The 21,671-nt window shown below is 36.1% G+C and overlaps 1 protein-coding gene across 1 annotated transcript; it reads right to left on the bottom strand.

Annotated features, from left to right (window-relative positions):
- Positions 1–213: 213 nt before the first annotated feature.
- Positions 214–10,732, bottom strand: LOC136232414 (NAD-capped RNA hydrolase DXO1). Its single transcript, XM_066021556.1, has 13 exons — positions 10,227–10,732; positions 9,196–9,431; positions 8,791–8,856; positions 8,601–8,679; positions 8,403–8,482; positions 8,296–8,319; positions 5,898–6,022; positions 4,563–4,779; positions 4,413–4,466; positions 1,509–1,555; positions 1,221–1,305; positions 787–850; positions 214–493 (listed from the first exon to the last, which is right to left on the bottom strand). Exons 1-13 carry the CDS (start codon positions 10,606–10,608, stop codon positions 390–392), a joined length of 1,563 nt encoding a protein of 520 aa, XP_065877628.1. The 5' UTR covers positions 10,609–10,732; the 3' UTR covers positions 214–389.
- Positions 10,733–21,671: the final 10,939 nt, after the last annotated feature.

Below are 21,671 nucleotides of genomic sequence, written 5' to 3'. Positions count from 1 at the left end.
TAAATGGATCAACCAACTCTATTTATTTTATGGGTTAAGCGGATCGTTAAATGGGTCAAGTCATGACCCATTTTGACACCTCTAGTTAATTGACACCTCTAGACTTAATGTCAGAAAACAATTTATTAGAGCCTTGTACATAAAACATAGATAGTTTAAGGACTGAATATGATAAAAATAATTGATCATCATGAACATCAGAAAGTAAAATAATTTATGAGAAGCCTACTGCATATAACAGTAAAAATAGGATTAAGAAACGATAAACAAACCTCTAATCCTAATTAGCAACTTCCATTTACAACATGATTACTATGTATAGAAGAAAATCTATTTCTGATTACAGTAATTAGATTTAGGAACCTTTAAAATCTGCAAAAATGTATGTCTTACAATTGCAGAACATGGCTAGTAATTGGCTCTGGGCAAGATTGTGCTTGCAGAAGCTCTAAACGCGTAAAAGGCGCTGCAAACTGCAAAATGTAATCTTCATCTGAAGCCACACAATAAAAATAACTGCATCAGTTGATGGCAAAATTACGGTATAATAAACAAATCTCACATGGATAATGGCGCACAGGTTAATTTGGCCCTAAGTACCTAATTTTCAAATAATTTGGTTCGACAAGAACTAAGAAAATTACATTTGACGTGGATAATGGCATGCCAGTTAACTAAAAATGGTATTATGCCTAACATATTTGTTAGGCAATGACTTGATTATTCGAAAAGTACAGGGGTTAACTAACAAAGATTTTTAAAAAAAATAAAAAAGAAAGTACTCACTTTCTTTGACTGTTCCATAGAGCCAACAAAGAACCTCATCAGCAAAAGCAAGGCAGACACCTCCCTGCAAATTTTGCACAAATCAGGACAAAACGAGAAACGCCAAGAACAAATGACCCTAATAGTTGTGAAGAATTCTAGTTTAGAGATGTTAAAATGGGTTGTTGTGTCGTAATCATGATATGTGATCTATATATTCCATATGGTGATTTATGATATCAATGCAATGAAAATGATAATCATGTTAAATGGGTTGTGTCAGGGGGATTGTTTCTGTAAACCGTGTTGTCATGTTAGAAATTGACAGTCCTATTCTAATTAACCCTGATTCAGGGTCAGGATTCTCCGCTTCAAATGGGGAAGAAGGGAGTTTGTTTGCTCTTGTGAGAACCACACATAAAAGAAAAATGTTGCAGGAAAACTAGTAGATCAACCTGCCAATAGTTCTTTGCTTTTACTCTGTTTGTGATGTCCTTAGTTGTAAGTCTCTCGGTACGGACAAGTCGACCTGCATCATCCCTGATAAAAACACCAACAGTTTTACATTATCAACTAACATCAAAATCCACACAACTTTTGTATATTTCACAGGTAATGCAAGTCTTTTTCATGTCATGCTAGAGAGAAAATTAGAATTTATCATATTTGAAATGCATCTCAAGTAGCATACATGTACGGAAAGCTGATAATCAAATGTAATAATTGAAAACAATTAAAATTACCTAAATCCAATAACAATGTAAGGAACTCCAGCCAAGAAAGATTGGATCTACAACAGCCACAATATCTAATTAGTCAATCGTAACAAGAAATGCACTAGAAAGAACAAGGACAGCAATATATATATATTAAAGCATCAGTGGCCAATCAATAACAAGAAATGCACTAGTGACCTTGAAAACCTGTAAGGCACATTGAATTAAGATCAAAGATGTATCTGATAATGCCAGCTGGAATATGAGTTTAATTTATTATTATTATTATTATTTTCTTTTGTACTCTTTCTTGTGGTTTTATATGATGTCATTTCCTCATCACGACGTGTTCACATGATACTGACTGATTGCTACCAAGGCTCTATTGCTTTATTTCTTTCATAAAGACCAACTTAAAAGAAATAAATCCTCTATGTTTTCAGAGCAAATAGTATCTTCCATAATCTATCGATCCATCGATAGATGGACTGGGAGGGGATTTCATCAGACGACAATGCCTCCTCAAATATCATCAAAAAAATATCTTTTATTACAGGGGTAAGGTACCAAAATGGCTGCAAGGTTTTTGGGGAAGTGCCAATTTAACCACAACGTACAAAATAGCCTCATTTTAGCCTCAACGTTTGTGAAATTGTACCAATGTAGCCCTGGGTAACCGAACTTAACGCCTCGACGTTTTTGAAATGGTACCAATTTAGCCCCAATTTCCGTTACACGAGGCTAAATTGGTACCATTTCACAATTATTACCGCCTTAGAGCCAGTAGCTATTAGTAGCTTGCTTCCTAGGGTTAGCTGCTAGTAGCTAGGAGTTAAGAGATAGGAGCTAGAGGAAAGAGCAAGTAGTTAGTAGGCTAAATCCGCTAATTCCCCTGGTGAGTAAGAAAGTGGAGAACCCTATAGCCCTGAAAAGGAAGTAAGGTGCTAGACAGAACAGGGGTTTTTGACATCTCTCGGCAACAGAATAGGTATAGAAGTCCGCTTTAACCAACAGGGGAATGTATTTCCTACTTTCCCGGTAAGATAGAGCGGAGACAGACAGGCTTTTAAATGTCAATACCCACATATGTAAGGAAAAAGAAAAAGAAGTGAAATTGTAGTACCATGTATCAGTCACTAGTGAAGAACCCTTTCGCTGTCAGATCACAGGAATTAGCACCTAGAAAGGGAGGCGCTGAACCAACTGGAAATTAATAAATAGTGAAAAAAAAAAGCTTTACCCAATGATAATGATACGAATGTGGAAAGATCAAGATGTGAGAATCATGTAGATGGATTGGCTTATTCCATGTAGCAGTACTTTAAGGGGTTGAGTCTAAAAATGGCCTTGCTCCCTTCTTTCCAGCGGAGGCTGCTGTGGCGGAGACAACAGCAAAAGCACTAGTCTCCGTTGATCACCGGGGAGCAGCATAGGTGGCAGGAACTAGCTAGGGTTTAGGTACCAATTCGAAGAGCATTCGTTTTCATCTTCCTATTCATACTAACCACTAGTAGAGCGAGGCTCCGAAGGAGCAGTGACGAGTAACCATAGGGCGAGGGTAACCGGAGGGGTAGTTGCCTAGTAGCCAGCTGACTTACGAGTACCAGCAGGTGGTTGCCCACACCTTGTGAGTGTGGTCCCCAACCTGCTTCACTGTAAACCCACATAACCTGTGGGATACAATACTGAGGAGTGGGCTCTAATGGAACACATCAAATGGCATTGTCCAGAGATTTGTTCTCATCTTTAATCTGGGCTGGGTAACTCCGTTACCTTGGCAGAAGATTTTGGAAGATATAATTGGGGGCATGTATGGTTAGGTTCTATTTGTATACTTGGCGGAATCTGGCATATCTTAACTAAACCCTTTGCTTGCATGGGCTCGCCGTGCACTTGTATGGTCTGGAGAGGCTTACTTATCTTATAGTTTAGGCGCTTTATCCGTTTTTGGTTTCATTGCTTGTTGCTTTGTCTGGTTCAATAATACCGCTTATCCTAGTGAGTTTTACGGGCCTACTGGTCCAGAAGCTTCTCAAGCTCAAGCTTTTAGTTAGAGATCAACGGCTTGGGGCTTTCTTTCTTTTAACTTTTCTATTCGCGCATTCTCTCTCGTTAGTAAAAACATCTGGGATAGAAATGCTTTATGCTTTAAGGAAGTGCTTTTCCGCATGGGGTGCTCCCAGGGCTTGATCCTGCAAAATTGACCGACTCTGTACTAGCTCGTGTACAAATTCTGTATTTTCTTCTAGGCATTAGCATCGTCTCTCTTCTGTAGTCATGCCAGTAGTGAGCCAGGGAGTGAGGAAAGCCGCTTGAAAGCCAGTACGGTACCACTCTCTCCGCTATAAGAATTGAGTAAGCCGATCGGGCTTGGTCTATCTTTTTTTTGCCCTCGCCCGGCACTCCAATTCCCAAAAGGCGAGTATTGAGGCTAAAATGGTGCTATTTTGTACGCTCGGGTTTAATTGCCACTTTCCCAAAAACTTTGAGTCCATTTTGGTACCTTATCCCTTTATTATATTTTTGTAAGAACTGAATATCAGTAAGGAAATTATCTTTCAAGACAAGATATTCTTTCACTAGAAGGCTCAAAAGAATATTAAGATCCATGATGAAATCATATTTGCATCAGTATTTGGTCTAGCTCAATTTAAATAATCACACAAAACATAGTAAGCAATGATCTGGTGAAATAAGTTAATAGATGTGTACCTACAAAGTTTTCAATCGTACACGTTCGTTTTCATGAATTTGTGTCGAAGTGTATAAAGTAATTTATACTGTGATTTCATATATTTATTTTTGGTGATTATCAGATTTTTAACAGGCAAGATAATTCCCTTACTCTCCTATGCAATAAAAAAAAGCATAAGGACTGTTTTCATGGAAAAAACACTTTCTGTAGCATTAAATAAATGCATGGTAACATACCCAGAACTTGAGCAATTTCTCCCTCTCAAATCTTTCCTCAGTATGATAAGCCAGCTGCATCATAGAGGGAAATTAGAAATTATTCAAGTAAAGCTTAGATTAAAAAGAATATATAGGACCAGAAAAAGAGAGGGAGATGCGCATGTGAACCTCTCGACTTGTCTTTAACTCAACATAAAACCTCTTCCCTTCATTTGTTGAATCACAGCAATCCATTTCAGCTCCCATGAGAATACGATGAGCACCTAACTTAGTTTTGAGCACCGAACAATACTCCACATTGGCATCAACATGATGTATCCCTTCCCCATCACCTCTTCTTGGATCTTCAGTGGCTAGGCTCTCAAAACAATATCCCCAGTAACATCTGAATCAACAAAATCGGATATCCTCATAGAATTCATTAATTATGCTAATTAGCAGAATCGATTTTACTTCGCAAATTCACAATATTAGCAGAATCGATTTTACTTCGCAATATTAGCAGAATCGATTTTACTTCTAGCAGAATCGATTAATTATGCTTATTAGCAGAATCGGATATCCTCATAGAATTCATTAATTATGCTTATTAGGACTTCTAGTCCTTACACCATTATCAACAAGTGTATGATGTTTATCGTCTAGATCTCTTTTAAGCATTAAAATTAGCATAATATTATGACAATTTAATACCAGTTCATATCATCAACTAAAGAGCAATTCGACTTTACCCTTACAACTGCACTGTATAACTTAAAACATGTCGGTGTACAACGCAATGAAAATTTTCAAAACTTCATAATTGAGGACTAGAAAGTGCAATGGCACTTGGGGGATTTTGAAATAGTAGGAACCTAACTTTATATTTTGATAAACCTTAGGAGATTTCTAGTAATTACTGCTAATAAGAATTGCAAGTAAAATAAAACCATCATTCGAACTTCCTACATTTAGTTCTTTCATGTTACATAATAAGTCAACATAATTAACGAACAGCATGCCTAAGGCTGCTTAGGCTGCTGGAAGGGTCAATATGTGTCCTTGATTGTAGGAGTAATATCAGGAGCTACTTGTATATATACATATGTGTATTGCTCCCAAGTAAAAACATATTCATGTAGTCTCTTACCCTACATGGTATCCCATGTATTCCTAGTGTATTATATGGCATGCTAGTCTCATACTAAATAAGTCATATTTAGTCTTTCTTTAGAAAATAATTCACATTACAAATTACTGAAAACAAAGCCAATTTTTCCAAATATCATAATTTGTGATTCACTCAAAACTGCACATAAATCTTCATGCTTCATCAAAATTAGAGTAAAATTGCCATTCAATAAACCGCGAAAGGTGCCATGTAATATTAGCATAGAATTTATTGTAGACTTAAAGTATAGATGCTACTATGCATGCATAGAATTACAAATTACAATTCATAACTTTTATATTTTATGATAAGAATGTATTGGTATTTGTGTACAAATACATGAATTTTAGTACCTTCGACGATCCAACTCACTCTGTGGCTTTTCTGGTAACTTGTGAACGTCAAGATAGACCACCCCATTCCTTTTGTGTACACCCATTTCCCAAGGCTCATGTCGAATATAAGCAGTGGCCAGTATCTGGGGAAAATATATTAACTAAGGCTGCTGCCAAACATAAACTGCGGGAACATCACATGCAAGTCTGAGGCTTAAGCATAACATATCAAGAAATTATTTCCAAAAAATTATATTCTGCTCATTGTTGTAAATAAAACAATGAACTCCCAACTTGTTTAAAATTTTGCAGATCAACTTCCAAAATTCCCTAAAGACCCTTGACCTTTGCGACAATATTATTATAAAGTCTAACTTAGACTATTTTGGTTAATTCATCTGTCTCACCCACTTCTTCAATTTTATTAATTTCATTTGCAGGCTTAGGCCCTTAGGCTTAAGCATGGTTAGATTTCATTAACTCAAAAAATTATAATCTGCTCACTGATGTAAATAAAACAATGAACTCCCAACTTGTTTAAAATTTTGCGGATCAACTTCCAAAATTTCCTAAAGTCCCCTTGACCTCTTTTACTTACAAAGTCTAACTTACAATATTTTGGTTAAAATTTACAATTTTTATGTGCTGCATCAACTTTCATGCCTCTTAACCTCCACCGTCTCATCCACTTCATGATTAAAATCCTCTTCACTCTAGGTTTCTTTATTTATTTTTTCAAATCTAAGCAATCTGAATTTTATTGCAAATCCTAGTTGTCAATGTTTTAGAAATATTTCAACTTGGAATCTGCAAGAACAAGGTAAAAAATCAGATAAGAAAGCTGAGCTTGCACCATATTACTAGAAAAAAAAGGTTGCACACTCATCAGCAACAGTTACTGTTATGCTTAACCTAGTTGACCCTACAACTTTTCCCTCCCTCCTTTTGTCCATCTTCCCTACCTTTTGTCACTGTCAAAATAAGCAAAGTCTAGCCACCATCTGCTATTTCCTCCAATCAAAATTTCAAAATTCCATGAATCCCTACTCACTCTAGTATTCAACGAGAGCATGAGCATAACATTAGCAATTCATTCGAAACATGTAATTCCCATCAAAAGCCCCAAAAATTTCTATAGAACCAAGTAGTTTGTAACTGGAATTTACCAATAACTTCCATCTGATGGAGAATCTCCAAATTTCAGTTTGAATTATTTCAAATCTCATCTTGATGGAGAAAACTCAAATAACTTGCTTGAGTGAATCCCCTTGCGTATTCAAAGAGAGCCATTAATAAATGGTGGACAGGTTGCAGAAGAAGGAAGTTAAGGAGATAAATTGGTGCTCATAGTGTTCGAAAGTAAAGTAATAAGTGGCTATGGTAAATTTCTATGCAGAAATTGTGCTTATTATGAGGCGTTAGCCACAATGAGAAACATAGCCATGAATCTTCTGTGTGTTTATTACTATGTGTTAAACACAATTTGGAATTTGGCGATTCTAGCTCAAGGAAGTTTCCTTAAATGTTCGAGAACAGATAAGCCTAAATGAAAGAAAAAAGGACAATGACCATTGCGTACGAGTAAGAGGTAGTGATAAGTTTGTTATTTCAGTTGAGGCAATAATTTTTTAATTTCTCTAATTTAGTATTATAATTTATAACTCAATGCCAAGTCACTTTTAGCATGACTTTTAAGCTAATGGCAATTGGATTTCCAGTTAAAACAATTAGAACTATTGAAACTAAAGTTGGGAAGTAAAAAAAAAATGAATTTGTGATAAAATATCAAAGTTGAGGACATATGTTTACCACTAAATCTTAATTAAATTGGTTTTATTTTATTATATCATTTCCTAATTTATTTATTTTGCGGCCCGGTGCACTGGGTCCGGGGAGGGGTCCCACCACAAGGATGTACTGGGGGCAAGCCTGCCCTTGACAATATTTTGGCAAGAGGCCGCTCCTAAGACTCGAACCCGTGACCGCTCAGTAACACAACAACAACGTTTACCCCGGATAAATAATTTAGATCTTTTAACAGATCAACATAATAAAAAGACTGATGATATTAGATATTTTCCAATGCCAATGGAACATCATTAAAAAGGCTGCATAATAACAACCAAACTATTTTGTTATATTTTTTCTCTAAACAATACATCATTGCACCCCTAAGTGGTGGCCTCCTTTTATAAATCAAGGTGGCCAACAAAAACTATTTTGCAACAAGATAAGTTGATTCAATAGATTTCAAAATTCCATCATCTTACAAAAACTTAGAAATTTGTCAGAGCTAGTAAAAATTTTGTGTCTCAAACAAACTAGGAAACCAACACAATATCTAATAAGTTTTTTTTTTTTAAATATAAATAAAACAATATTAAAAATGAAATGATTGATAATAAGAGTACTTTACCTTATTAAGATTGTTACGGTAAGTCTGGGAAGGAAAAAAAAAGGTTTAGTTAGCAAACTTAATCAGACGATTAAACTGCATTCAAAGCAAAAGGAAAAAATACTTACCACAAAATGCATATTTTGAAGTGGAATATTTTTGTCTCTTATGCATCCAAGAAGATCACCAAAACCTTCAGAGCCCAAATCTAGTACAAAGGGTTCAAATAAAATGCAACACGCCATGAAAAACCAGTTTTGGATTAAAATGCAAATTCCAAACTTATTTATAGAAACATATAGTCACAGTTTCAGGTAGAAGCACACCTTTTTTCTCAATGAAAGTATCAAAGCCTTCATTGAGATCAGCTCCAACATCTTCAGAAACATAGCGCTTAAAAAGCCTCTAATAATGCGGAATAGAGTTTATCAATAACCATAAGCAAAACTATCACATAAGAATGAAACCTCACAAAATGATAGTTGAGCCTCTGCAAGCAGGTTTCAGAAATTTTACCAAGCTGCGATCATCAAAGTACACATCCCCACCTTCCACACGACTATAGCAGCCAAGTTCACAAGGCTACAAGACGAAACTAGTAAATTCGATATGGCTAATAAAGAGTTCATAGAAAAATATTCTAGCGAAATAGTCCACCAGAATCAAACAAATAAGCACAGTATAGACATAATAATATTACACAACTACTAAAAGTAACACCAATAAGATATTCAAATCCAAACAAAACAAACGACATAGCAATATGGTGATCTAGCTGAGGTCATATTATGAGTTGCTAAAATCTGAAAATTGTGTCAGTTATGGAGAACTGTTGGCAATATCACATTAAAAAGCTGCTCAATAAACACTCAATGGAATTTTTATATACAGTAAAAAAAAATATAATTCACATATACCCACCGCCTGAAAAGCAACGATTTTCCTTGATAACGTCTCTTCACTCTTTAAGAATTTCAACTCAGAAACAAATCGTTCATCACGATGACCATTTGAAAATTTTGAATTGTAGCCAAAACCCTGTCGCGGAGGATATCCAGGTCGAGGAAGAAGGCCAGCTCCCCTATCATTTTGCCAACGGCCACGTCCAAAGTTCCCTCTGCCACCATGATTGTTGTTATTTCGTATGGGTGGCAGCACTGCCAACAGATTTTGATGGGTAAAATCATGAAAATTGGAGAGAGAGAGAGAAAGAGATGCAGAAGCTAACAAGAGCTAGCAATAATCAATCCATATATTATGTGTACTTCAAAGTGCAAAAAGATTTCCATTTTCTCTCATGAGCAATAAATTATGACAATTGATCACATTATCAACTCGATATCACTTCAATAGACAGAAACAGCTGAAACCAAACCTTTTTCTGATGGTATCAAACTATAGGATCACTATAAAGGACATGAGCTCTTTATGTCAATGAATGCTGCTGCATAGAAACAACTATCTCATTCTTGTATGGTTTTTTGAACACAAGGATTCCTTAAGATTTCACTAAACTATCCCCAATTTTGTGTGTGTGGTGACAAATACATGGGCTCAGAAAATGGGGAATAAATGAGAAAATACCTATGACACCTGAAACCAATAGCTATAATAAACTAGGCTCCAATGAAATTTATGGACAAATGTAGATCACTTCAATCAAACATTTACTGGAAAAGTAACCGAGGAGAAACCTCGTTTATCCAGTTTACAAAATAATCATATTTGAGCATAAAACAAAATTTCGCAAGTGATATAATATCAGAAGATAAATCTCAGGAAACACGAAAGAAAATTCTAAGTTCCATTTTCAAGTCCAAATATCAAAGCATTCAATTGATTAAATAACAACGGGAAACACCATTGAACTAACAAAAACCCAACATATAAAACCACTAGTAAACAGGGAAAAGCAAAAAAAAAAAAGTTAAAATAAAATCAAATAAGATTACCAGGAATTGGAAAGGGGCTAACAGCAGAAGACTTAACATAATCTTCATTATCAGAACCAAAAAGGTCTCGATCATCTATCTCATTAGAACGCCTGTAATTAAAACTATTAGACTTAATATTGTCGACTTCTTCACCGTTCTCTTCATCATCGTCTCCTCCGCTGCTAGCACTACCACTGCCGGCGCTGCTGCTACCTCCGCCACCACTAGAATTGGAAGAAGAAGAAGCGGCAGAAGACGATGAAGAACCGGAGGAGGAGGATGAAGAAGAGGAGGAGGGAGATGATTTTTGGGTGCGATTATTGTTGTCTTTGTCTCCTTGATCCTCCTCAAACTCGTCTTCCCCAAATAAATCAACAACATCTTGCTCAGCCAAATCCATTCGAGGTTTTGGGCTTCTGTGAAGTTGCTTTGCTTCAAATTTCAATCAGAGGCGAATTCAATGAATCGGGTCGGACGGGAACTCGAATCGTTCAGAGTCAGACTACACAATATTCTACATTATAAATTAGATGGAAATTTTTGTTAATCAAAAAATATATATTTTTCTAGAGAAGTAATTAGATAACATTATGATTGTATTTTTTTTTGGAAAGATTTAATTTGTAATTATTTGGTAAAAAAAATATCCATAATTTATTTACTCGAAAAAAGAATTATATCTCCAATTCTCTTATATTAATTTTTTTAAATAAATTATCTTATATTAAATTAGACCTGTTTATGGCCGGGGTGGGCCGGGCCCATCGGGTTTTTTTTGGATCTAAAAATGCTCAATACAAGTCCAGTCCAGCCCATTGTTAATTTAGGCGGGCTCGGATCGGGCTGGACTCGGGCTAAAAAATCAAATCTCGAGCCCGATCCATATAAGTCCACCTAAATATATATATATATTTTTAATAATAAAAAATTAAATTTATACTTTTTTTTATAAACATACTTACTTCATTAGATGAAAAAAGTACCAATACAATCATAAAAGTACGAGGAATAAAATCCTAACAAAACCACAAAGGGACGAAATTGATTACAAAGAGCATGAAAACCCCATAAAAGGTATAAAAAACATAGGCCCTGTTTGGTAAAAAGCGTTTTGGGATAAAAAGAGCGGTTTTGACCAACTTTAGAGGTTTGCCACCGAAACCGCTGATTGGAGTGTTTGGTTGAGAGAGTTTTGAGAGAGAGTTTTGGGATGAAAACGCTAATTTAGAAAAAGCTCATTTTAGGAGCTTTTTCAATTAGCGTTTTGCAATATTAAAATTAATGGACTTCTTTAACCCTAATAGATAGACTCCCTCTTCTCCTGCGCCAAAATTAATGCCCTTATTCGTCTTTTTGCACAAACCGCTATTATCAATCAGCTAATTTTTACCAAACATGTCTACACAAACAGCTAGTCAAATCAGCTAATGTAATCAGCTAACAGCTAACAGCTAATTTCCAAACAGGGCCATAAAAAACAATGAAACATATACTTTTTGGAAATCAAAATCCGTAGAATAGTAACTGCAGCAATCTGATCTTCATCATTCAGACCATTTCGAATATTTGGATCAGAATCCTTTCTTTTGTTGCAACCACATAGATCTATTGATCTACGTATAAGATAAATCATTTCGGCACTTGTTAAATCCGAAAAAGATATAAATAAAAGAATGATTGAGAGCAGATACAATTCAGACAGATATAGAGATCTGCAAAATATATGGATACTAAATAAGAAAACAAAAAACACACAATCTAACCCGGTGGGAGGAGGAAGAAGGAAAATTCCTTCTTCCTTCTCAAAGTAGATCCACTTTGATTTGGAAAGAGAATGATGAGAATGATGGAAGTTTTTTTTTTCTTCCAAAAATTAAATTTATACTTAAAATAAATATTAATATATAAATTTATTAATTAATATTAATAGGCGGGCAAGGCTGGACCAGCCCATGCTATTTTTATAAATTCCAAGCCCGTCCAAAAAAGAGGCGGGCTTTAGCGGGTCTGGGCTTAAAGATAAATTTTCATGTCCAAACCCGGTTCAGGGGACATAGGTCTGGGCGGGACGGGCAGGTATCCAGCCCGTGAAGAGGTCTATATTAAATAATAAACCATATATATATATATATATATATATATATATATAATATTTGTAACTCATTAGAATGGGTGGACGGAAATATTTTCTGATAGGGGCGAGCGTATTACGTAAATATGAGTTGCCACCTTTTAGGAAAGTCGAATAAATCGCATAGCATAGTTCAATACTAGACTCGTAAGGAATTTTCTCGCATAATTCAATATGTAATCAATGATTTTGAAACATTCGTTTCTCAAGAATAATAAGAGTCGTCACCTGACAATAGATGTCATGGAGGGACCATTATACTTTTAGAGAACGATTCGTGGACACACATCTACTTAATTCAAATTTAGAATTTTTTAAATATCATTTAGTCGGGTTTTTTCATAATTTCTGATACACTAGGAATATCTCTAGAAAACATCTCTTACACGTGGATCAATGTCACCATTCAGATCAGGAAAAATCACAAGAACCGTTCGATCTGAAATAAAGAATATCACCTGAAGATGCTAACGGTACCTTCCAGCCATGTGGATCAATATCCATTATTCGTCCTAGTATCAGTATAGTGGAAGAAGGAGAGCCCTTAGATTATAAGAGGCAATTGCACAAAGGACAACTGCTATGTGACAGAGGAGGCCACCTGACGTCATAACGATCTGAAGACCTTAGGACCAATCAGGCGATGACATCTGTCAAGACGTCTGCTATATGGAAGGGTGCACCACCCGACGTCTTAGCATTCTAAAGGTTTCAGAACCAACCGAAAGTTGATATATGTCTAGTGAGTCATTAAAGCACACTTTCATGATTACGACAGTCACCCCAATGAGCTACTATATATAGATAACATGAGCATCCCTAAAAAGGTATGTAAACATCATAATCACCAGTATTCCTATTGTCTTCAACCTTTGCTAACTTAAGCATCGGAGCAGGTTTATCAGATGTCGGTCCCTCTTTGACCGGTTGTTACTTCTATTTCAAGTTACTCAAGATGGTCCTAAAAGGCAGAACATATTGCACGACATCAATTGGTGTGATGAGTGTGGACCAACACACCATCCTAACGACCAATTATTTTGGGTATCGACATAGTTCACGGAGCTACGACCAGTAGACCTTCAGGACTTATAATCCAGGAAGAAAGGATGGCAGAATCTCAAGTAGATTTTCTACAGGTCTCTCACGACCAACTCCACGAGGAACCCATGGACCCCAAACATCAGCGGTTCCTTGATGAGATCAGCAGATAATTGAGCCCTAATCTCACCCAGGTTCGATGGGATATGGATGGTATTAGGACGGAGCATACACCAAAGATGGTATTCATGAAGGAAAACTATGTGTGGCAGAAGAGGCCATACGTCATGTCAACCGAGAGAATAGTTGTGCCATAGGGCAGTATTCCCTCTAACATTCTGACCACTACTAGAGGATCCCATCGCCTCCGAGAAAATGTTTCATGACCCATAGTCCATTCATCAGACAGACATATAATGTTGTGCGCCATGAGCTAGTGTTCAAACACGAAGGGGGCCACTGTAAAGATCTAACGCTAGAAATCCCTGGAAGGAGAACATCATCGGAGCGATGATGAGTGGAGGAGCCTAGACGTCACTCTAAAGATAGAGAAGATAGGGAAATAAATGACCAACAAAAGCATCACCCGATGAGAGACATGATGAGAGAGAGGAAAAGTCGGTAGAGGAAGAGGATGACGAGCCTATCACCAAGCACAAAATGCATAGAGTCATCTGAAATGAGTTGCAAAATTCCAAGAGTGAGACTGGAGTTCAAACATGAGCTCTAAAGATAACAAATACATGCATTCCATTATCCATAGAGATTAGGCATCAATTGATGCCTAAGGTGTTCTGTATCCCTACCCTCAAGGAATATGGAGGGGCAGGGGATCCAACCACTCATGTCAAAAATTCCAGAAGAACAATCGAAGCTATGATAACAATCAATGATGTCCTCTGCCACCTTCCCAACAACCCTGAAAGATTCAACAGCTTACTAGTCCATCCTTGATTCCATTCAGAACTTTAACTAGATGACTTCATCATTTGCTGAGCACTTCATCACGTCCATCCTCAAAGGGAACACGATGTAATACTTGAATAGGGTGGTCCATATCTAAGGAAAAACTTTGCCATAGTTTATTGAGCATTTCCATGCCTTGGCCATTCAGATAATCCAGGCCCAAAGACTTCCAGGACTTAACAAAAAGGGTGAGAAGTTATACTCGCTCAAACGAGCATAAGCCAGACTATTTGTTGAAGGATCTTCTCGGTCCAACTAATGATAAGAGTCCCTCGAAGGGAGAAAAAAACAGGGATCACAAGGACAAAGACCAGTGAAAGCAATGTGAGCCTTTTTTTTCCTTTTTAACGCTCCTAGAAATGATATTTTGTTTTAGGTTGAAAGAAATAAGTTGTGTATCTAGTATCCAATATCCAAGTAAGTTGAAGAAGACCTCAAGGCATAGCAATGGTACTTATTGTGATTTCTATAAGAGCAAAGGCCATGATACGGAGAATTGTAGGCAATTAATTACCGAGCTTAAAAAGATGGCAGAAAGCGGTAAGTTGAATCATTTGCTTAAAAAGTATGGAGAATGCTCTCGAAGGGAAAAGAAGACGGAGGAGAGAATGCCGAAGGGCGTCATCAATGTGATCGTATCGGGTCCTAAAAGAAAAAGGGAGATAACTAGTCTGGAAAATGTAAGTGAAATTCGGTCCAACTTTTACTTTAGAAACCTCATGAACAAGTTAGACCAATGGCATGATGACACTTTAGTTATTGAGATAATGATCACGGACTTCAGGGTTTAGAAGGATTTGTAGATACTAGAAGTTATCATTGTGAGGAAATTATTCAAAAGCATTCCCATCAGCACAGAAAAACTAATTCCAAATATGGCCCCACTAGTAGGAATCAATAGACACACAGTCCATTATTAGGTAGCATCCATATCAAAGTAGAAGTGGGGACTCCGGACCAAACTCGAGGACTGAAGCTGGATTCTTGGTGGTAGACACGGTCTTACCCTACAATACAATAGTGGGTAGGCCCATGTTGTCAAGTTCTTTCGGGGCCCTATCCATCCGACATTTGGCTTGGCAAATTCCAATAGAGGAGGGCATGGTAATGGCTCAAGGAAACCAAATGGTTGCTCACTAGACCTACATGGTGCCCCTCAATATGAAGCCCAAGTAGAAGATCGAAAAGAGGAGGAGAGAGATATGTTAGAGCTAGTTGGTGCATTGAGGACCGTGTGGCTGGTGAAGGGCAAACTAATTCAGATAACTTCAGTGTTGTGTGAGCTTGTAAAGGCTGATGTACTTGGTTACTTGAAATATAACATCTCTACACATGGTGTTTGGTAGATGTAACTGGCATATCGCTAAACTTTATGATGCATTTATTGAACATTGAGAAACCACAGACCCGACATGCAAAAAATCATCAAGGCAGAAATTCAGAAGGCGTTGGGTTGTGGCCATATTGACGTAGTCCAATACCCAAAACGGCAAGCTGATGTTGTTTTGGTTAAAATGTCAAATGGCAAGTGGTGATTCTGTGTGGATTTTACCGACCTAAACAAAGCGTGCCCGAAGGGGAAAGATTGCATGTTTTTGAGATTGCATGTTTACCGACCTAAACAAAGTGTGCCCGAAGAAAAAAGGGGAAAGATTTAAATATTTTTTGCTCTATGCCCTGCTTATATGCATGTTTTTAATATGCTTACTTAGTGACTCTAGGGGTAGATAAGGATGTTCGAAAAATCTTAAAGTTCTATAAATGGTTCGAACTGGCCACCAAAAAGGTAGTTGCTTATGATAGCATTACTCTAGAGTTCCTAAGTACGTTAAAAATGGATACTAAAAATGGCTCAACCTATTCCTTTAGGTTAAAAGGTCAATTTTTTTACCAACGTGAACAGTGGATAATCGCCAATATGGGGGTAGAAAATGACAGTGGCTCTTTACTTTGTTGGCCCAAAAAAATGGGCCTGAGAAAGCATGGTATGAACTAACTGGGCGTGATGATTTCAATCCTAACAGTTCTAGCCCCGGGTCTATAAGTTCATAGCCCATAACATGTTGGGGAAAAAGGATAGTAATAAGATCAGTAGAACCGAGGTCTTTTTGTTGTGGTGTATTTTCAAGGGTCATGCAACTAACAGTGTAAATGCGATTTTTACTTGCTTCAAAGAAATGATAAGTAAAAAACGTAAGTACATTGGATTAGGCTACTTAGTGACTAATTTTGTAAAAGGTTTTTGGAAAAACACATTTTTTCAAGAAAGTGGCCCACACATACCTTTTGTTATTGGCAAATGACATGATATTAGATATTGGTATGATGCACGGATAAAGTGGTGCACTAAGTTGTATAGTATAATTTCCCATGATATACATTTTTTTCAGTACAATATCAAGGGTCCGGATATCCATCTAGCCCGTCTAGACCTGCATCCAATTTACCGAGTTTGGACAAGAAAAATGACTTTAGGATCGCCTAACCTGTGCCCGATGAAGCCTGCCTATATCTAGGGTGGGGTTGGTTTTGTAAAAAATAGTACGGGCTAACACAGTCCAGCCTATCCTATTAATATTAATTATTACGTTATATATATATTTAAGTATAAATTAAATTTTATTTATTAAAACTATATATATATATATATATATATATATATATATATATTGTTTAGATGAGATAATGTGCAAAAATACCTCTAATGTTTACGGCGAGAAGCAATTTTACCCTAATGTTAAAAAATGTGCACTTTTACCCCTAAGGTTGGCAGTTAAGAACAATTTTACCCTTAACGTCTAAATTTTTTCTATTTTAACCCTAAAGTTGGCAGCCAAGAACAATTTTACTCCTCACATTGACAAGTTAGGTTAATTTGAGAAATAATCCATCAAATTATCTTTTTGGTCATGAATCTTGTCATCTATACTTCACATGTGCGTTATTTTATCACTCACTAGTAACAGATCACGAACACATGACTAGTTGCGGAAAAAAAAAGTGTATTTTACTTTGTACGATTTTGTTTTGTATATAGCAAAAATAAATCAAAACTAAACTAAATCCCTAACTCCTTCTAACGAGAATAGAAATCCAACAGACCTCAATCTATTTTCTTTCTCAATTTCTAACTTATTTTGCATATGGAAATTACAAATCCTTGGCTCAAAAAATCCCTCAACTTCAAATTCCCCAAAACCCAACCTAATGTAGATTAAGTCGATGTGAACGGTTTTAATCGTAAATCGATAAAGAATGCAATCTTCTAAGCAAAACTTGAAGGTTGAGTAAACGCAAAAGATAAAAATCCAAACTCCAATGGAGGCTAAATATTTGATTTAATAAAAGTTGTGTTTGTTGAAACACCTTTCCACATGATTTTGATTTGACAAAATTATTAAATCTCCATGATAAAAATATTCCAACACATTAAATTTAAATGCTTTGTTTTATTTGTACTAATGTGTTTGTTCAATGTTGAGTTGTTTAAATTTATAAGACATTAAGTTGTATGGCCCAAAGGCCCACAAGAGAAAGTCAAGCCCAAGTCAACATGTCAAAGCCTCACGGCCAAAGAAGATCAAAACGCAGGTCTCACTGAGTAAAACGCAAGCCCATCATTGGGAAGGATCGAGAAACCTTCGACCAAAAGCTTCAAGACGAAGCTGCTGAGTTGAGCGACAAGATAGTCAGGTCAGCAGCTGGCCTAGATAAACTTCGAGACAAAGTATTTCTACTTCGGGTAAAGTTCAGAAGACGCAGAAAGCTGTCTATAAGACTTTACCATAAATGTGGAAACATTTCGTTCTATCTGACGAAAAGCTGCTGAGCACTGCAGAAGACAGAAGATACAAGGTTTTGATTAGCCGAAGACACTGAGCACGTACTGAGTGAAAGCGACAGGAAGCCGTTTCCCTCCAACGGTTATTTCGAAATTCGAAATAACTTGTGCTTCAAGTGTCACTATAAATAGGCCACTCAAATGCTTCATTCGATGCAGATCTTCAATTAAGTCGAAACGCTGACCAATTTGATATTCGAAGTTCTGTGAGAAAAGCAAAGCAAATTTTACACCAATTCCAATTTTGTGTAAAAGTCTAGAGTGATCTGAATCATCTAAAGTGTCTTAGCAATTGTTGTTTAGGACAAACAAACACGTATCATTTCTAGAAGTATAGAAAGGAGAAGCTGAGTACTCGGTTATAGTACTCAGCGTTAGTAATAGGAGTGAGTATAGGAATAGAGGAAGGTACTCTTATATACTCAGCTTGCTATTGTAAAAGGTTTGTGCTCTACCTTTAAAGAGCTCAGTAGAGAATTCAAAAAGCTCAGAAGGAACTCCGGGGACTAGACGTAGGCGGAGAGGCCGAACCAGGATACGTCTGCTGAGTAATATCCTTCTAACCCTTATCTCCTTAAATTATTGCTTGCTATAACACTGCCTAGTTGTTGAGCGATTTCCGCAAGTGCACGGTATACGCTTGTAGTAATAAAAGATATCGATCCCACAGGGAACGTTTTTTCAAACAAAACTTATTTTGAATCGGTTAAATTTACTTTTAAGGTTTATAATATGGAAAATCGTTTAATCGGTTTTGGTTTTGAAATTGCTAGAATAAGAATTAGATTAGAGTATGAAGATGTTAGAAAATATTCTGATTTAAGAATGAATTTGCAAGAAGGAACGTTTAGTACTTTTTAGAAAAGTAAACAAATGTATTTGTTTGCATTAAGCAAAGAAAACAACTTTAAACTTTGTATGAATTATAAAGATGAAATAAATGACGGAACCTCTAATTATTAGGCTTTGAACATGACAAAATCCTTATCCGGGATAATTGCCCTTAATCAAATTAAAACTCTTCCGAGATAATAATTTGCCTAAGTGTTCAACAAAGTTTCCTTGTAAAGATTTTGAATTAAATACGTTTTAATGAAAACACCAGCATCAATCCACTTCGGATCCTTTACCAAAGTGCTGCATAAAAATCTATCGAATAGAACGGACTTTATTAGATGAAATATAAATTGATACAAGTTTACAGAGAACATGGAGCATGGAAACATTCGACGACTTGCAAGTGAACGGGTTGTCAATCCTTTCCTTGGGTTTCGTTAGAGTTTGTCAGGCTCAGGGGCGGATCCTCTACTCAATCTTCTCGTTGAATCTTCGTAATAGAGACTTGGTCGGTCTATTACCAAAATGAAAACTAAATTGGAACAATGTCTAAACGCTACTGAATTTGTTATTATTGAATAAACAATATGTGTACATCATATTGCTTTTTACAAAATCGAAATCTAACTTCTGAATCACTTGACTCGGAATTTCTGCATAAATTCTATACTAATCTCTTTCTTCTACATCTCTTCAACTCTTCATCAACTCTTTATTTATAGATGTTGAAGAGTCTTGATTGAAGTGTTGTGTCCATTGTGAAGGATCGTATCCGTTGTGAAAGGACGTCTTTATCCACCTGAACGAACGTGTTTCATCGAAAATGAAAATGTGCAATTTGGCTTCTACAGACTCCTGCTCTTACCGAGAATATTTAATTCTCTACCGAGAATGGGGGAGCATCAATTGGTCTTCGAACGAAGGGAAGGAGAAGCTGAAGGGAGCGTGTCGCGACCGAGAATAGGGGGGCGCGGTCGCGGCACGGAACATTTCGTCGTTTTTGGCTTTCGTTCTCATCCTCGATTTGGCGTTATTAATTTTCGTCGTCTTCGACTCCTTTTTATAGGGTTTTTCTTCTGTTTTTGAGCTCTTTTCGTTCCTATTTGGATTTTACCAAATATTTATGTACCTTGCATGAAAGAAACATATTCGAGAGTAAAAGCTTTCTAAACAGTTATAAATAGCATAAATTCGTAGCAATATTGATGTAATTATCGATGATATTTTAGGTATATTTTGGGCTTAACAAATCTCCACACTTAATCTTTTGCTAGTCCCGAGCAAAATTTCTCTGAATTTATTCTTTAGCTAATCTCTTTATAAAAATAAAACATATATCTCTGTATCACCTCCTAAATTAGTTAAGCCGAAAAGACTAACTTCGCATGGTAAATTTATACGCAAAACATCAAACTAACTTAGTATAATATATGATATATCACTCGTCTTGTATTTCCAATTTTGAATTGAAGCATTCGGGACGATATAAGCACGCATGTTATTGAATCTTTCGTTTCAAGGCATTTCAAAGCACAAAAGTAAACGGTACTTAATTTTCTTCCCTTCCATACCTTGATTGTGATAAGGTTGGTCTCAATCGTGGCCAAAAGTTAAGAATTCAACTAATTGATTAATTAATATGAATTATAAAATTAAAATTGGGAAAAAGAAAGATAGCACATTCATCCTATATTGACTTAAAATTCAACATGTATTATGGCTAAAGTTTCCTTAAAAACTTCAATTGGTGTTAATGTAAGACGAAATCAAACCGAGCTAAAAATTGTTAGTTCAATTTAATGCCTATAAACCTAATTGAAAATTTAAAATAAGATTTATTGTATCATGAATTGCATGATATAAAATAGAGATTGAAAATAAAGAATTTATTTATTTAAAATACATTTACTCGAGATAATTTTACTTAAAATCGTATCGGAGATTTGTGAAAAATTTGAAAAATATTACCCGTATACGTATAGAAATATTTTTTTCTAACGATAATGATAACCTAAACAAATAATCATATTAACTTATGGTTAATTTATGAACATATGAAAAATGTGTTGCAATATATTAGTGTTGCATTTGCATAAAAAATTATTCGTTGCATTTATTCGTATATGTGTAAATGTTATATGTATATCTCCTCCCACACTTAAATTGGACCATGTCCTCATTGGTGCAAAAATTGAGAAAACATAAAAATTAAATACGAAATAAGGCATACGATAATAAAGATAGAAATTGTAGCCAATGAAACATTCAACATAAAATTAAAAATGGAAAATTGTACCAAACATAGTAAAATTAAAATTGTACCAAATTATAACAAGATAAAAATAAAAATAAAGAAAACAACCTATGCTTGAGGCGGGGAATCCGGAGGTGTAGGTGAAGTCTCCACATTTCAGCGTCGGAAAAAGGAAAGCATCCGATGCCGAGTCGATCTATGCTCACGCCTCAAAAGGTTGAGGTTGTCATTCATCACCATGTTGTTTTCTACCAAATCATCAATTCTTAAGTTCATTTGACGATTGTTGGAATTGATTTGGTTCAAAATCCTCCGCAAATCCACCGGATCATCCGCTTGAGGTGCTTGGGGTTGTGGTTGAGCTTGTGGTTCATCTTCCTCTCCTTCCGCCTC

This window comes from Euphorbia lathyris, chromosome 6, assembly GCF_963576675.1.
Source record: "Euphorbia lathyris chromosome 6, ddEupLath1.1, whole genome shotgun sequence".
Lineage (NCBI taxonomy): Eukaryota > Viridiplantae > Streptophyta > Magnoliopsida > Malpighiales > Euphorbiaceae > Euphorbia > Euphorbia lathyris.
This window is presented reverse-complemented; position numbering and strand designations above follow the sequence as displayed.

Bases quoted from the DNA above. Each gene is read 5' to 3' on its own strand.
- LOC136232414 (XM_066021556.1), bottom strand. From the start codon at position 10,608: ATGGATTTGGCTGAGCAAGATGTTGTTGATTTATTTGGGGAAGACGAG. The intron at 4,780-5,897 runs GTACTAAAATTC...TTGTTGATTCAG, and splicing joins AGTGAGTTGGATCGTCGAAG to ATGTTACTGGGGATATTGTT. The intron at 851-1,220 runs GTTGATCTACTA...CAAAATTTGCAG, and splicing joins AAGCAAAGAACTATTGGCAG to GGAGGTGTCTGCCTTGCTTT.